This window comes from Orcinus orca, chromosome 13, assembly GCF_937001465.1.
Source record: "Orcinus orca chromosome 13, mOrcOrc1.1, whole genome shotgun sequence".
In the NCBI taxonomy this organism is placed as follows: Eukaryota; Metazoa; Chordata; class Mammalia; order Artiodactyla; family Delphinidae; genus Orcinus; species Orcinus orca.
This window is the reverse complement of record NC_064571.1, coordinates 57,536,956-57,555,486: the sequence shown is the minus strand read 5'-3', so window position 1 is coordinate 57,555,486 and position 18,531 is coordinate 57,536,956. Positions and strand designations below refer to the sequence as shown.

Here is an 18,531-nt window from a genome sequence, read left to right as displayed (position 1 = left end):
GTTTCTTTATCAGATACACATTTTTAAAATTTTAAAGATTCATTCAACAAGTATTTATTGAGTGTATTTTGTCAGGACCTGTCCCAGAAACTTGGGGATACAGCAGTTACATTGTCTGATCTCTGTGGAACTTATATTCTACCTATAAGAAACAGACAGTAAATACTTAATATGTCAGTAGGTAATACATATTGGGAGAGAATAAGGAGAGTAGACAATTGCTATTTTACATAGAGTGGTTAGGGGAGACATCTCTGATAAAGTGATAAAGTGACATTTGAGCCACCTGAATGACGTGAGTGAACAATTTGTGTATCTGGAGAAAAGAATTTCATGAACAGAGAAAACTGGAAGTACAAAAGCCCTGAGGCAAGAGCTTTCTTGCTGTGTTAGGAGCAGCAAGAAGGTCCTTGATTGTAGTGTGCACACAATTTTGTATTTGTTAACCATTACATTTATAAAATATGGATTCATTCTAAGCAACAGAAGAGTCATTAGACACCTCACTTAGGAAAGAGAAGCAAAGTTGTTTAGTGGAAAGAGCATAATAATAATAATAAGCATGAGACCTAGTTAGGGGTGAATCACAGAAGTTTAAAGAATCAGAATCCTACAATGACTAAAATTATGAGTGTTGGTTGGGGAGAAACTAAAAATTTCATTTCCCAAAGGAAGTTATGAAAAAAAAAATAGAACATCCTTCATCTGATAATAAATTTTTCCCTATGACTCTTGAGACCTTGGACCTCAGTTTTCTTACATATACTTAGGCTTAGATTAGACGTTGCCGAGAGTCTCTTTAATAACTTTTTAAAAGCTCTTTCCTGCAGCAAATAGAAAATGGAAGGCAGCCCCCATACCTTCACTAACTCATGTTTAATCTACCTTTAACGAATTTGAATACAGGGGCTTTTGTTCAGTGCCCTGTATTGTTTTCTGACCTGTTGGCTCCAGGCATGTTCTGTCCTAAAACCTGATCACATCTGTGTAAACTGAGCATTTTATCTGAAAGAATAACTAAAATTTACCTGTAAGAATATAGGATAGCAGTCCTACTGACACTGTCTGTATATTGTGTTACCTACTGAGAGGAAGTATATTGTCCCCTGCTGAGGGGGTGTACAGTTTGAAACAAACCAAAGAAGTCAAAAGCCCTTAATTGTGCTACAGATAGAATCTTTCCTTGCTGTTTCTGAGATGATATCCAAAACTTTGCAGTTCCAGAATTTAGAAAGAAGGGTGCTAGCTTTAAGTCTATTTTAAATGTGAATAAGCAGGAAGGGCAGGAAACCAAATATTGCACCTCCAAAAAAATACACTCACTTCTAAAATTTACCTATTGGCATATGTTAAATAGGATATATAATCATTACTTGGATCCCTAGGTCTGGGCTTTGTCCAAGTATTGCCTGTATTTAAAAGGAGACCAAAAAGGGGGAACCTCTTCTCTGTTGGAGATTTTTTTAAGCAGAGATCTGGTATCTGTTGGTGACAGTCTTATAGATTAAAATGTATTTAAAGGCTGTCCAATTTTTTTAGTATAAATTATCCCAACTTCTAAGAATATGTGTTTTTGACATCCTCTTTCCTGATTTTCAGCTGAGAAAAAAGTCCCAAGTGCCCCCTTTGAACATGGAGAATATGACTTTTCATGAGAGTATCCTAGTCTTGTGCATATTTATTTTATTCCAGTTGAAGACTTTTCACCCATACTGAACTTTTCACAACTGTAGGCATACTTTTTTTAAAAAAAATCTAAACTAGAAAATGTGATTAACTAGAAAATCTCCATTCCTTAAGCATGCCAGTTAACTGAGCTAGTATAGTTAGAAATCCGTTCTGTCCAGAAACCACAATTAGACTCCACAATGTGTTGCTCACTGTATCAACTGTTTACTGTTTTCCTGAAGCACTTTGAAAAGAATTCTGAAACTTGTGATTAGTGTAGCAGAAAAGAGGTACAAATGATAAGTGACATATACAAAACTGCAAGAAAAGGCATAGTAAATCACATGTCACATTCCTGAGCTATACTCATAGTTGATTCTCCAAGGAACAATTTCACCAAAAATATTCTATTGATTATTTCCTTAAATAATGCTTTTTAAACTTTTTAAAGATTAAATATTTTCATCTTTCTAAAAATACATGCAAATAATATTTCAAGCACCCATATGCTGACCACCCAGATTTATTAGATCTTTACATTTTGCTTTATTTGACTCAGGCTTTTGGGGTTTTGGGGTTTTTTTAATTAACTTTTTTTTTTTTTTTTTGGCCACACCATGAGGCATGTGGGATCTTAGCTCCCCGACCAGGGATCGAACCCATGCTCCCTGCATTGGGAGCATGGAGTCTTAACCACTGGACTGCCAGGGAAGTCCCTATTTTTTTTTTTTTAAAGAAATAAAACATTAAAGATGAAATCTCTCAATACTCTTTAATACTCTTTAGAATTTCATATATAAGTTTTTATTGTTCCCCTTGGGCCTCTTGATTTTCTTTCTGCTATAGTTAATTGAGAAAGAGAGGGATAAATATTTTGATATCTGAAGTTTCTTTTTTTAATTTCTTATTTTTAAAAAATTAAATCCAACTTGGTGTATTCAGATAAAATGAAGAATTTTTTTCATTTAGTGTTTAAGATAACTTTTCCTGGGGATATAAATGAGTGATTTGAGGGACTTTGTAAAGTACAACCATGTTTTGCTTAGTTCAGAAATGTTTTCAGCAGTATAGCAAATCTTTCAGAAGTTTTATGTGCCTTATATTGTTGGAATAGACGTATTTCCCATCTTTTACCAAAGAAAGCCTTTTTCACGCAGTAAAAATAATTAAAATTCTTACGCAAAGTCCCATGTCTGATACTTTCAAGTAATTTTATAACAATCACAGTTGTAAAAAAAAAAGCCCAAAAAGCAAAACAGCAAAGAAAAATCTGATTAAAGGAGGTTTAGATTCAAGAAAGTTACTTAACTGCAAAATTACTTAACTGCAAATTGGCTTGTTACTGTAATTAGATAAGTGTTGACCAGCAGATACATAAGACTTGGTTATGTCTGTCTTCTAAGCTCCTAAGAGGCTAGGTTAACACATTTTACATCTTCATTGTATACCCTCACCCAACCCCCATGTAATTAAGAATTCAATAAAATTTACCAGCTAGTAGAACTCTACCTATAGAACAATGAAAATTAAGGTAGCATTTTAGTATTCGGTCAGATTTTTCAGAACTGTGTTCTTGTCCCAGCCAGTAAAACTAACTACATAATATTTGGCAAGCACAATTAGGAATTTTTTAAATGAGCACAATAAGATTAGATTATATATCCTTCTAAATTCATGACTCCCCTTTTTATTTTGGAGTCTACATTTATGATCTATTTTTACAGCTAGACATTTGAAAGGGGTGAAATTGAGACTTTATTATAGCACAAATCAATTTCCTTGTTCAAAATTCAAAGATCCTTACAGATTACATTGTTTCATTGGAATTTTTAAAATTATTACTCGAGTGTAACTGGATCATTAACTGGGACTTGAAATACTTTGTTTAAAAATAAATGAGTTTCAAGAAAAGATTTTAGCTTTCCTTAAATGGTCTTTGTCACTTTCTACTGTAAAATTGTGGACAGTATTTCTAGCATCTTGTTTACCAGCCTGTTCTGTAGCTCTGTGGTTTTGGGGAATGGAACTGGTAGTATCAGAGAAAAAGCTCAAATTAAGTAAAGATTCTTAAATTTTCTGTTTGTTTTCTGGAATTAGGTAGCATCTCACAGCTAGCTACATTTTAGTTAAATATAAAATTCAAAGTCAGTTGTGGGGGGAGCTCTTTAGTTCTAAAGATCGTAAAATATAAAAATGAATTCCTAAAGTGAAAACTTCAGGAGAAAGATGCTTTAAATTGTAAGCATTCTAGAAGTTCAGAAGGCTTTCTACAAAGCAATACCCAGTACATAAACAAGTACAAGTCATAGTCCAGACCCTTGAAGCTCTGCTGTTGCCTTTGAAAGGCTTTTTTTTTTTTAAATCTCTAGGTGCAGAAATCGAGCAAGCTATTTAAAAGGAAAAAAAAGCACAGGAGGAACCAATCTTGGAGCAGAGTATGCCCAGTACTAATTTTCTTCTACACTCTCCTTGAATTTTTCCTTTTGCTTTGTTACAATCTGTGAAAGATTAATAAATTTTGATAAGCATCTTTTAAACATATAATGTTAATAACCAGTTATTTATATCAGTATGAATTATTTCAGCAATACTGCTTTTCTCAGAACACCTGAGAATAACTATGCCAAAAAGTTTGGATTAGGGAATATAATGATCATTTTGCAATTTGAAGCACTTTGGAGGATAGGACAGCCCAGGGGAGGTGCTAAAGTAGCAGCACATGAGGAGGCTGAAGGGGAAGGACTAAGAGGTGTGCAAGAAGGACATGGAAATACAGTATTTCAAATTTTTGCCTAGCATTCACTCTTCCAAAAGATAATAGAGCAGAAACATCTTCCTCTTCTGTTGTACTCTCTGATTTCCTGTTGTTGGGATCCAGAGCTCAAGCTAATACTATTTGGATTATAAGGAAGCTGTACTGTCAGGTAATTGGACTTATGTGGACGAGCCTAAAGATATCACCACTGTCTGAACAGTACTGTCCAATAGAAATATAATGTATAACACATATAATTTTAAATATTCTAGTAGCAACATTTTAAAAATAGAAAGACACAGGTAAGATTAAGTTTAGTATATTTAATGCAGTATATCCAGAATATCATTTCAATGTGTGATCAATATAAACAAACATTAATGAGATGTTTTACTTTTTTTTTCATACTAAATCTTCAAAATCTGTTGTGTATTTTACACTTACAGCATGTCTCAGTTCACACTAGCTGCCTTCTAAGTGTTCTACCAGTGGCTATCATTTTGGATAGTGCAGATCTAGAACATAGTTTAGAATGAAAATATTTCGCAACAGAACACAGTCTAGGAACTCATTTGACCTCTCTGAGCCTTGGTTTCCCCTTCTGTAAAAGTAGCCGTTTGAACTAGGTAAGCTCTAAGATTTCTTCCAGTTCCAGCATTATATATGTCTAGAGAAATGAACTAATAAAATTTATGGTATTTATGGTATCAACAATATCCCCCAGAATTTTCCTTCCTTCCTTCCTTCCTTCCTTCCTTCCTTCCTCCCTTCCTCCCTTCCTCCCTCCCTCCCTCCCTCCCTCCCTCTCTCCCTCTCTCCCTCTCTCCCTCTCTCCCTCTCGCTCTCTCGCTCTCTCTCTCGCTTTCTCGCTTTCTCGCTTTCTACACCATGCAGCTTGTGGGATCTTAGCTCCCCGACCAGGGATTGAACCTGGGCCCCAGCAATGAAAGCACCAAGTCCTAACCACTGGACCGCCAGGGAATTCCCTGAATTTCTTCTTTTATAATTAAGCATTGATCAGATTCAATTAAGAATATTTTATTTGAGCATAAGCTAGTAAGTGGTAGAGCTGAGATTCAAACAAGGTCTGCGTTTATCACAAAGCTTGTGTTCTCTCCACTATACTGTATAGCCTCCCTCTCAGTCCCAGGAATTTTCACAGTGTCAAAATAGGAGATAAAATGTTGAGATTCATTACATTTCAAGAAGCAGCAGCTTCACTATTGAATACAGATAGCCCTATAGTGTGTTTACTAATTATTATGAGATAATTTAATCATTTCTTTCTCATTACTTTTCTGGACCACCAGACTTTATTAATGTATTAATTAGTGTTACTGATCTCATACTCTTCTTTGACCAGTCCCATGGCCCATCTCTTCCCCTTGACTTTCATGCTGGTATACAGTGAAGACAGCCAGAAAGTAGCATTTGGGTAAAACAAATTGTTAAGTCATTCGACTATAAGATCAATAAGCCTGACAGCCTCAAAAAACGGTTTGCAGTGAGAATTTGACTCAACAGTGATTGAGGAGGAAAGAGGTTCTTCTTCATCTATATATTTTACCTAATTCCCAAGGTAAAGACTCTTCTTACGTTGCAAACTAGTGAGCTACATGCAGGCCAAAGGTGTGTTTTCACATGGTATTCTCCCTTTTTTGGCAAGGGAGTAAACGTTTAAAAATTGGGAGATTTCACAATAAAGTATAGATTTTCTGTTTCTCTTGAAAAATGAGAAGATCTAGCAGCACTGGGCTCACATCTTTCCTGAGAATGATTAACTGCTGCCTTCCTGAGATGGGGCCTGGTGTATGCCAGTGCCCGAACCCCAACCAGTCATCCTGTATTCTCCCACTGCTCTCATTTTGCATTTCCTGCCTGGGCCTGTAGATATTTGAACTTGTGACCCATGTATTATAGTGTACCTGATAGAACCCTCAGAATTCTAACTTATTTGCTGCACTTGCTGTTCTGTGGACAGTCACTTTAAAGCTTATGAAGAGAGATTACCATGTGTTAAATCATGTATTACAAGCAATTCCTAGACAGTGTTTAGAATGGTCATAAATCGTTCACAAAGGGAAGGGAATAAATATTTGTCAAAGACCTTACACTTTACAGTGTGATATTTACTCAGTCATAATTCTGAATGGTAAGTAGTATTATCATTTTATTTATTAGGAAAATGAGGCCAAAGTCACATGGCTAGGAAGGGGTAAAGCTGGGATTCAGATCCCAATCAGTCTTTTTCTCCAAAGCTCCTGCTCTTTCCACTGTAATGTGTTGCCTCCCTCTCAGTCTCAGGAATTGTTCCCAGTGTCTAGATTATATTCTCTGCGTCCAGCATGCATACTGCCACTTTATCGGCAGGAAAAGCATTTTCATCCTAACATGCATTGCCATTTTTATATTAGAAAAGTTCACAGGCGCTAGATGCATAGTTCCTTTGCTTATAGTTAGTTGCTTGTGCTGCTTGACAGTTGCTAAAGGGATCAGTGCAGTATTCTGAGCTGTCTCTATTAGCAAAGGAGAGGGCTTTTTTTTTCTTTGATGCTATCCCTAACCCAGTCCCTTTGCTGGACATATAATCTCTTCTAACTGGCAATAGAAGCATCTATTAAATATTTATTTTTTTCCATTCAGAAAGCATTTATGCTATACACCTCTGATCAATGATCTTGGAAGAAATTCCAAAGGACAGGATATTTCCCTTTAAGAATTCATATTCTGGGGCTTCCCTGGTGGCGCAGTGGTTGAGAGTCCACCTGCCAATGCAGGGGACACGGGTTCAGGACACGGGTTCGGGCCCCGGTCCGGGAGGATCCCACATGCCGTGGAGCGGCTAGGCCCGTGAGCCATGGCCGCTGAGCCTGCGCGTCCGGAGCCTGTGCTCCGCAACGGGAGAGGCCACAACAGTGAGAGGCCCGCATACCGCAAAAAAAAAAAGAATTCATATTCTTTAAAAAAAAAACAACAACTAGAGGGAAAAGTAGGTAACAAATTGACACCTATAAGAAAGTGAACTATACAAAAAATGACAAGGAGATACAGATAAAGATGATTGCTGAAGGGAAATAGTTACAGCTGATAACTAAATCATTTAGTTATCATCAAAGTCCAGCTATTCTACAACTCATCAGGAAGCAGAGCCCACTCTTAGATTCAGAAGTAATAGAGACATACATCATGTGGTATTAAAACTATGGCGTGGGAGGTCTTAGCCTGTTCTTAGATCAAACCCTGAGGCCGAACACACTATGAGTAATAATAATAAAAATAATGCGAACTTCTAACCCATAACAAGCAGAGTTTTAAAATCTGACTCTGAAGAAATATTTACAGACATTCAGCAAATAATTTCTTTCCTTCTTCCATGGTTTGCATTACATAAGCTATTGGATTATCTACTCTTCTCCTTAGTAGCTTAGGTCATTATTAGAGGTCCTAAGGTTGTATCAGCCTCTGGTTGATGATCACATTTTCAGTCTGTTTTTAACATGATTTTCATATAACAGACAAGTTAGCAAGTTCTAGACATTGCCTATGCCTTTGTACTCGGTCCCTTATTTTCTCCCTCCTGCTTAGGTTCTTTTGTAAACATTTCACGACCACCATCAACATTTATTAAACCTGTCTGTATGTAGGTTGGGATGCTGCGACCAGGGATCCCAACACAGTCTCATACACAGTCTCATTTTTTCACTTAAGTATTGTTTTGTTTTTAAGACATAAAACAGTCTCATCTGTTCACTTAAGTGTTGTTTTCATTTGTAAAAGGTATACAATAAATATTGATTTGATTCTGGAGTTGTCTTTTTAACATTTTTAGTTTTAGACTGTTGCACATCTTAAAAACAGCTATTGGTTTATATAAATAAAAGATGTTTTTGCTGCTAACTCGAAAACTGTTTCCTAGCACTGTCTTTAAAATGTTAGTGTATTATAGTTTAATTGCTTAGACTCAAGGCTGATTGTAGGCATGATTGTGAAGTAGGGGACCGTGGTCCTCTTTCCATCCAGCTCTGGTCACTGCCCTATGTAGCAGAGCGCTTAGTCTCTCTCCCCTTCCTGACTTATGAGGGTGTCTGACTTCACTCCTCATGGTGTATTCTGAGGCCATGTTTTGTATGCCGTTAAATGTCAGTAGGTTGATCAGGTAGTGTGGTGGACATGGTTGTTTTCTACTCTGACAATCTTTTTTCAATTGTCAGAGAAACTGCCATCACAAAATTATTTTCTTTTCATTTCTGTACCTCAACTTTCCTGGCCGTCTTGTTGAAATGTGTCAACTCATAGATAAATTATATTTTAATTATGAAAATAGTTATTCTTACTTAAGGAAATGACCAATGGTTTTTTTCCTACAGTGTTTTGGACTAGGTCTTTATACAAAAGCAATCATGTATAATGAGACTAGAACTCTGAAGTAGCTATTTTTTATCTGTTTTTGTTGTATCACATTAATAGTACGCTTTTCTATGAATATTCAGCAAATACATCTGTCTTAATTTTTTTCTTGTGTCTTAACAGAAGGAGAATATATTAAAATGTTTATGCGAGGTCGACCAATTACAATGTTCATTCCTTCTGATGTTGACAACTATGATGACATCAGAACAGAGCTGCCTCCTGAGAAGCTCAAACTGGAGTGGGTGTATCCTTTTCTATTGTGACAGCAAATTTGTTTGCTTTGTCTTTAGTTTAAGAAAATTTAGTTTACTTGACCTCTAAATTGTCTTTATGCCAAAAAAAGTAAATGTAATAAACACAGCAACCACTTGAGAAAGTAAAGAGATGTCATCTCTAATCCTTTCACATATTACATGTATTTTGCTATTAGCAATTTAAAACTACCAAAATTAATATTTTCAGATAAGGTAAGCAATATCCTACAAACATCGAGGCAGGTGCTTGTGGTGTGGTAGAAGAGGCATCAGATTAGAATTGGAAGGCTAGTGTTTGAGCCTTGGCTCTGCCACTTATCCCTAATGAACCTTACTTCCTTCACTTATAAAAAGATGTTAATAATCCCTATCTCACAGGTCCATTGTAAGAATTAAGTAAGAAAACATCAGTTAAGCATTTTGTAAGCTGTGAAATAATGTGAATTATTTTATTAAGAGCTCAAATTAGCAAGGTGGATTCTAATTTGAGAATTAACTTCTTCACCGCCAGGCTTTTTAAAAAAATGAGTATATAAAACAAAGTGCTCCTTATTTCACTTAGAAAGTCTCATTTCTCTTAGACCCTCTAAGAAACTCTCAGTGAAGCAGAAGGAGCTAATAGTTTGAACTCTGCTTTCTGCCTTCATTCTCCTACATCCTCCTGCCCGACCCCTTGAATCAGTCCCTCCTTTTGGCAGAAATTAGCTTGAGAAAACTCACCAATCCTGTTATTCTGTACAGCTTCTTAGTGGACACTCTGCCTATATCAGACTGTGCCTGGCTATCTCTTATTCATCATGTAGGTCAAGCGTAAGTGTCACTTTTTCAGATAGCCCTTCTTGTGATCTCTGTCTTTTTCTCTCTCCATTTAAATTAGATACTCCTTTTATGGTTTCTCCTAGCATCCTGTTATTTTTCTTTCCACAATTTCTAATGATATATTTGGTGTTAATTTTTGTCACCTTGTAAAGCATAAACTCTAGAGACATAGGCCTACATTTGTTTTGTTCAGATGTGTGTGTTCAGCTCTGTGCCTGACACATACTAGGAGCATAATATGTATTTGTTTTTTGAATGAGGAAACTAAGATTTAAGCATGTTAAAAGTTCTTGGGGTTCCACAAGGGCTAATGGCAGGACATGAGCTTTCTAGTTCCATTCCAGTCCTCTTTTCTTATACCTTCCTGATTCCCTTAAGTATCCATGAAAAAATTGTTTATTTAAACTTTGAAAATTATGTTTATTAAAAACCTTGACTCTTTTAAGATATGGTTATCGAGGAAAGGACTGTCGAGCTAATGTTTACCTTCTTCCTACCGGGGAAATCGTTTATTTCATAGCATCAGTAGTAGTACTATTTAATTATGAGGAGAGAACTCAACGACACTACCTGGGTCATACAGACTGTGTGAAATGGTTGGTATCGTTTAACATTTGTTCATTTTTTAATTTCATGCTCTTATTTTTTAAATCTGGATTTTTATTGGAAATGATTTCCTATGGAAAACTCAGAACTTAAGGATATTATGGGCATTCTGTAGATAATTTCAGAAAGAAAAAAAAGACTTACAGGCCTCCAGAATGGTTGGTGTGATATCCACTGCAATAAAACATATCATCTATAAATCTCAATTGGGACCTCTTCTTCTTTCCCACATCTTTTATGGTCTTTTTCTTCTGGCCTATAACATCAGATATATGTGGGGCATTCTAGACTTTTGCATATTTCTAAGAGTGATTATTGGTTACTAAATATTTCTTGAGGATTTATTTTATGTAGGTAAATTTTGAACTTGATGCTTTTGGGGGGAGAGGGAAATCATGGCTGAATAAGGATTAAAGTATCCCATAGGGTGTCAAACTGTAAAAAGTGAGAACTCCTTTTATATACTTGGCATGTTTTTAAAGTACTCAATTAATTTTACTACTTCTTAGTTAACTTTAATTATCTATTGCTTAGATTCATTATTTTCCAACATTTAAAATCTTCTCTTCTATGTCTGTACTATTCTGGCAACTATATCTTTATCTAGGGCTTCCCTGGTGGCGCAGTGGTTGAGAGTCCACCTGCCGATGCAGGGGACACGGGTTCGTGCCCTGGTCCGGGAAGATCTCACATGCCGCGAAGCGGCTGGGCCCGTGAGCCATGGCTGCTGAGCCTGCGCGTCTGGAGCCTGTGCTCCGCAATGGGAGAGGCCACAACAGTGAGAGGCCCGCGTACCGCAAAAAAAAAAAAATTACTCTAATATATATTAGACTTAAAATATTATATAGATATTGTTAAACTTTTAGAGATGATTAAAATATTGCCTTTTTCACTAGAAGAATAATATGTGTACAGAATTACTTATTACAACATCATTTGTGATAGAAAAGATTGGAAACAGCCTAAATATCTTTTAGCTGGGGACTAGTAACATTGTGGTGTACCTATAGGTTACCATGCAGCTATAAAGAAAGAATAAGGTTGGATGGACTTAGAGATTATCTTACTGAGTGAAGTAAGTCAGAAAGAGAAAGACAAATACCATATGATATCACTTATATGTGGAATCTAAAATACAACACAAATGAACATATGTACGAAACAGAAACAGACTCACAGACATAGAGAACAGACTTGGGGTTGCCAAGGGGAAGATGGGGTTGGGGAGGAAAGGATTGGGAGTTTGGGATTAGCAGACGCAAGCTATTATATAGAGGATGGTTAAACAACAAGGTCCTATTGTATAGCACAGGGAATTATTCAATATCCTGTGATAAACTGTAATGGAAACGAATATGAAAAAGTATATATGTATAACTGAATCACTTTGCTCTGCAGCAGAAATTAATACAACATTGCAAATCAACTATACTTCAATAAATTTTTTTAAAAAAGAAAGAATGAGGAAGGTCTTTGTGTATTAATATGGAAAGATCCCTAAGACATACTCCTAAGTATAAAATTTGAACGAGAAAATGTGTGTGTAGTGTTCTACCATTTGTGTAAAAAGGAGGTGGAAGATAAATATTTATGTTGGCTTCCACATATGTAAAATTTTTCCAGAATTATTAATAAAAAGATACTGATTACAGTGATTACCTGGGGTTGCAGGGAGTAGGGATAATAGCAAGGTAGATGAGATTTTAGCAGAATTTCAATATGTGTTTTTATAGCTTTTGATATTTGAACCATGCATATATATTACCTAGTCCAGCAATTTCACTTTTTAAAATGTGTTTTAAAAGATTGGGTTTTTTTGTATTTAAATTCTTTCCACAACTTTTATTTATTTATTATTATTTTTTTATTGGAGTATAGTCGCTTTCCAATGTGTTAGTTTCTACTGTACAGCAAAGTGAATCAGCTATACGTATACATATATCCCCTCTTTTTTGGATTTTAATATGGCAAAATGTTAATGTTAGGGTTTTAATTACTTTTAATATAATTGACCACAATAAAGGATGTGAACTATTTAAGTAAGAGGAAATAGAATTAAAGAAACATTGATAAACTCTAGCCTCCTTAGTAATAAAAGAAAATAAAGTGATACCATTGGATTTCTCTGGTGGTGCAGTGGTTAAGAATTCGCCTGCCAATGCAGGGGACACGGGTTCGATCCCTGGTCCAGGAAGATCCCACATGCTGCAGAGCAACTAAGCCTGTGCACCACAACTACTGAGCCTGAGCTCTAGAGCCCACGAGACACAACTGCTGAGCCCGCGTGCCACAGCTACTGAAGCCCACACGCTCTAGGACCCACGTTCCACAACTACTGAGCCCGTGTGCTGCAACTACTGAAACCTGTGCTCCGCAACAAGAGAAGCCACCGCAATGAGAAGCCTGCATACTGCAACAAAGAATAGCCCCCGCTCACCACAACTAGAGAAAGCCCACGTGTAGCAAGAAAGACCCAGAGTGGCCCCCCCCCAAAAAATTGATACCATTTATACCAATCAAATTATCAAGGCATTTTAAAAGGTATAATTCTTAATATGGGGATGTTTTCGTGACACTTTTTTTTTTTTTTTTGCGGTACGCGGGCCTCTCACTGCTGCGGCCTCTCCCGTTGCGGAGCGCAGGCTCCAGACATGCAGGCTCCGGACGCGCAGGCTCAGTGGCCATGGCCCACGGGCCCAACCGCTCCGCGGCATGTGGGATCCTCCCGGACCGGGGCACGAACCCGTGTCCCCTGCATCGGCAGGCGGACTCTCAACCACTGCACCACCAGGGAAGCCCTAGTGACACTTTTAAAACATTTTTATTTATGACAGTTTAAATTGATACTACTCTTCCGGAGATTAATGAGCAATACATACCAAGAACAAAATTACATTCTCAGTTGCGCTTACCCCTTGGTTGCAAGATGTAGAAGAATTCTAGATACGGATGTGAAGACATCCTTTTAAAAATCTTGCTCATCACTCATATGTTTAGCATGAGAAATGTGGGCATATATTTTGCAGTATTTTCAATTTGTACTTAAAAGTTTCTTGCCCAAAGTTGGCAGGCTGATTCTTAACCACTGCGCCACCAGGGAAGCCAATGCTTATGTTTTTGGTTTTTTTTTTTTTGTTTGTTTTTTTTTTTTTTTTTTGCGGTACGCGGGCCTCTCACTGTTGTGGCCTCTCCCATTGCGGTGCACAGGCTCCGGATGCACAGGCTCAGCGGCCATGGCTCACGGGCCCAGCAGCTCCGTGGCATGTGGGATCTTCCCGGACCGGGGCACGAACCCGTGTCCCCTGCATCAGCAGGCGGACTCCCAACCACTGTGCCACCAGGGAAGCCCAATGCTTATGTTTTAATAAAGTAAAATTACACAATGCAATATTGCATCTTCACTGTAATAAAACCATGTGAATATTTATTCCTAGGTGCAGGACTACAAAGGAACTTGAACAAATGAGAACAGTTTAATTTATCATGCCACAATTATGAGTAAATATTTTCTTCAGATTTAGTGTTCTAATAATAATTTGTTCAGTTTAACAAGGAAGTAGTACAGCTGAAAACTTAGGAAAGAAATCCTTTAGGTAATTGTTGTTTATTTGATTTGCTAAAGTAAATCAAATGGGTCACGTTGAGATTTTTTTAATGATTAAAAACTGTTGGAAAAATGTTGATACTTAGGCATATTTCTGCTGTTTTATGTCTTTCCTGTATTTAAAATTGTTGTTAATACTGCTTTCTAGCCTTGCTATACATCCTGACAAAATTAGGATTGCAACTGGACAGATAGCTGGAGTGGATAAGGATGGAAGGGTGAGTGGCACAGTTTTATGCATTCTGTACCTAGTGATATTGATATTAGAATGGAATTGATTGTAATTTTAACCATAACTCATTTATTTTATTCTCTTAAAATTTAATTATTAAGGGATTTCTAGTATAAGCAGGGAAAAAAAATATTAGGATGTAATAACATTCCAAAAAAACAAAAGAGAGTCAAAGTAAAAATTTTGTTTCAAAAAAAAAAAGTGTTCTCCCTAAGGAAACTATTTACTTGTAAAAATGGGAGAACTGATAAGCTTGTTAAAAAAATTTTTTTAAACAGAGAATAATTTATCAATGTTGCCCTAAATTGATGAATCCCTTGATTTTACATATGACTAGAAATGATAACACTTAAAATTTTTCAGTTATTATTCAGTACTGTTAAATTGGCTTACATAACAAATCCCTTATTTGTAAGGATCGACAGTGAATATTAATGATGACTGATAAGCATGTGTATGACTACTCATGACATTTTCCGACTTAAAGTTTCTTTAAAGAAAAAGGAGTTAGAGGGGTTATATTGGATGACTTTTAAGACCCTTCCAGTTGTAAATTCTATTTAAGGACTGTTTGCTTAGCAATTTATTGGACACTGATTCTTTTAAAAAGTATTATTTTCTCAGGAATGAAAGTAATGCTAAAAGCAGGATTTCCAGAGCAAATTTGCTGATGTTAGAATCCTGACTCCACCTTTTAATAGCTGGATAACTATAGACAAGTTATTATCTCCATTTCAGTTTCCTCATCTGTTAAATGGTGGTTATAATAAATAGCACCTAACCCATAGGTCTGTGAGAATTAAATGAATTAATACATGTAATATACTTAGAATAGTATATAACACATAGTAAATACTTCAAATCATTTGCTGCTACTGTTATCACTTTTGTTATTTCCTTACTTTCATGGTATGAGAAGAAAATACCTGCTCAAGATTCTTTGGGGGCATATGTAAACAGTTCTTGTGGGAGTGGTATTTATTTTCATCTACCTAAATACTAGTTGTCTTGCTGTCTTGTGTTTTTCCCCTTGTTTCTGCAGCCCCTGCAACCCCATGTCAGAGTGTGGGATTCAGTTAGTCTATCTACACTGCAAATTATTGGACTTGGAACTTTTGAGCGTGGAGTAGGATGCCTGGATTTTTCAAAAGCAGTAAGTATTTAAGGGAGTTAGCCAGCTGCACAAAGACACAGAAAAGAAGTTAAGCTCAGTTTTGTTTGTGTCTGTGTTCATGGAAAGTGATAATTGAATTGAAAAATTAGATGTTAGCTATTGCTTAACAGTGGCCAGCATTTTAACCTAAGTGCTAAAGTACTTTGGTTTAGATAGGATCCAGGATATTTCGCTTAATTATACTTAACTTTGTTCTGTCCTGAAATAGGATTCTAACGTAATAGCAGGAAATGGTTAAAGGAATGCATACGTAGCATAGTAAAATTGAAACAAGCAGTAAGATGTGCTTTTGCTTCAGCTTGAATCATGGAGATCTATTTTATTTAGAAAATGTACAGACATGAAACTTGGCCAGTTCTGCCACAAGTATTGTCTTTTCTTAATGTCATATTGGAGTAAAGGAAACAGTCAGACCTTTGCGTTCACTAAAATCATGAATTGTTTTGGTTCTGAATTGATGACAGCATGATTTTTTAAATTAATTTATTTATTTATGTATTTAATTTTGGCTGCATTGGGTCTTCGTTGCTGTGTGCGGGCTTTCTTTAGTGGCAACGAGCGGGGGCTACTCTTCTTTGCGGTGTGCAGGCTTCACATTGCGGTGGCTTCTCTTGTTGCGGGGCACAGGCTCTAGGTGCTCAGCCTTCAGTAGTTGTGGCTCATGGGCTGTAGAGCACAGGCTCAGTAGTTGTGGCGCACGGGCTCAGTTGCTTTGCGGCATGTGGTATCCTACCGGACCAGGACTCGAACCCGTGTCTCCTGCACTGGCAGGCAGATTGTTAACCACTGCGCCACCAGGGAAGCCCCGACAGCATGATTTTAAATTTAAGTTTAAAATTCAGTGTCTAGCAATCTTACCTAAGCCTTGAGACTTTATTTTGTGAAAATAAAACAAGATGTTGCTCATGTAAACATTCTATTTATTCTTGAATTATATGTAATTATTATAGATTATACAGGAAAACTTCTTTATTTTAGGATCATAATTTTTAATTTCAATTACAAATATACCTCCAGATTTTATTGGGCCTCATTCATGCTTTAGGATATATTTATGTATTCATATTGTCTCTTCAGTTCCTAACTATCAGCAGCTATATTCTGGATTATGAGTGTTTTGTGGGACATGGAGGAGCAAGGGACATTTTTAGAGCAGAAAGATCAGTTTGGGTGGATATAGGAACTTTACTAGCTTGCAGGCACTGAATGTCAAGGGGTATAATGAGTCAGGAATTGGGAGAAAGGCATTTAGAAAAGGAGATCAGAGGACAGAAGGGAAATACTTTTAAACCTTTTTTACCCCCCAAAATTTCTGTAGCAGGAACTGTTGTCATCTTGTTGATACCATTGTTACAGTGTTAAGAGTATCTTGGATTGCCTCACACTCTGACTTTTCCTCATTTAGGTAATCATTCCAATACAGGATAAAAGAAAGATAAAGAGGAAAGTAAGCTCTGCCCTTCCTCGGTACCTCTCACTTATCACCACAATATTTCTTTGTTCCATAGACATCATAAGGCATATACTACAAATGCTACTAGAAAAAAACAATCTTTTAGTATCATCCACAGTTCTTTTTCTTAAACTGGGAGGCATTAGTTATGTTTTTATCTTGTTTATTCATGTTAATGTAAATCAGGTATATCATGGAAAACAAATTGGCAAACTTTAAAGTAGCCATTAATTTTAGCTTGTTCTATCAAACTACCAAAATTTAGGAGCAAAGTTATAAAATTATATACATTTCACATCTACCTCAAAGGAAAATACTTTAAATGCAGTCAGACTACTTTAAAGCAGAAAATACTTTAAGCTGCAGAAGGGACTAGGGTGTCCTCCAAATTAATTATTTGCTATCTCTGAATAATAAAAGTGGCTAGAGAGCAAGTGGAGATCAACCTAGGGGAAAAAATTAGAAATGGAAAAACAATTTTTAAAGACTTTTTATTATATTTCTGAAGAAAATACAGTCTTAGTAAATAGTGTATTCATTATATTTCAAGGAACCATGAGCTTAAAGGATTTTGGATTATCTTAAACTTGGCAGTTTTAATAATATGGTATTTCTTTTTAGAAAGTCAGCCTTATCTGAAAATTTTTAAATGCCTATTTAAACTGACTTTTCTTTAGGATTCAGGTGTTCATTTATGTGTTATTGATGACTCCAATGAGCATATGCTTACTGTATGGGATTGGCAGAAGAAATCAAAAGGAGCAGAAATAAAGGTAAAAACATTTTAATTGGGTATTATCTTTTAGAATACATTATTTATTTTGTAAATCCTTGGAAGTATATTGCATATCCTTAGGTTTCAAGAAAGCACCAGCTGGCCAAATTCATCAAATTTATTGATTTGTCATTATTCTTATGGTAGTCAGTTTTAAGATACAGTAGTCAAGCAGCTTCAACCACTTTCAGTGATATTTCAGACACATTGTACTACTGAAATGCCAAAGTAGTTGGATGTGTAATCTCAAAGTTAAGACTGTATACTCTACTTGGCTTCTTTTTCTTTAACAAAATATGTTATTTTTTTCAATCTTTAAAGATTAAAAAATCTAAAGGAAAAATTCAACCTTTGGAATATGGCTGACATAACTGAAAAGCATATGTAATGATAAGTTTTTTGGTTTTAATTATGTGTATGGAATTATTAAATAAAATACTACAGCCTTTATAGTTGCTATAGAATAGTGTTAATCCTTTTGTTTAGAGCAGGCTATAACTTGTAAGAGAGGAATGAGGTTAGCATTGCAACTGCATTCATATGGCTCAGAAACGGCCTCCCTCTGACAGGTTCAAAGGGATTCAAAGCAACAGGATGGGTTTAAAAAAATTTTTTTTAATTTATTTAATTTATTTTTGGCTGCGTTAGGTCTTCGTTGCTGTGCGTGGGCTTTCTCTAGTTGCGGCGAGCGGGGGCTCTCTTCAGTGCGCGGGCCTCTCATTGTCGTGGCTTCTCTTGTTGCGGAGCAAGGGCTCTAGGCATGCAGACTTCAGTAGCTGTG

The 18,531-nt window shown here is 36.3% G+C and overlaps 1 protein-coding gene across 10 annotated transcripts in view; it reads left to right on the top strand.

Moving 5' to 3' along the window:
- Positions 1–18,531, top strand: part of EML4 (EMAP like 4) — a 154,763-nt gene that overhangs the window by 93,765 nt on the left and 42,467 nt on the right. For 6 of the 10 annotated variants that reach the window (XM_033419196.2, XM_033419193.2, XM_049695986.1 and 3 more), the window contains 6 exons: positions 8,954–9,077; positions 10,353–10,502; positions 14,265–14,334; positions 15,391–15,501; positions 16,928–16,969; positions 17,653–17,748. In XM_033419196.2, the coding sequence (XP_033275087.1) occupies positions 8,954–9,077; positions 10,353–10,502; positions 14,265–14,334; positions 15,391–15,501; positions 16,928–16,969; positions 17,653–17,748 (593 nt within the window). The remainder of the gene's footprint in view (positions 1–8,953; positions 9,078–10,352; positions 10,503–14,264; positions 14,335–15,390; positions 15,502–16,927; positions 16,970–17,652; positions 17,749–18,531) is intronic. The other 4 variants (XM_004265019.4, XM_033419199.2, XM_033419198.2 and 1 more) reach the window with 1 other exon arrangement.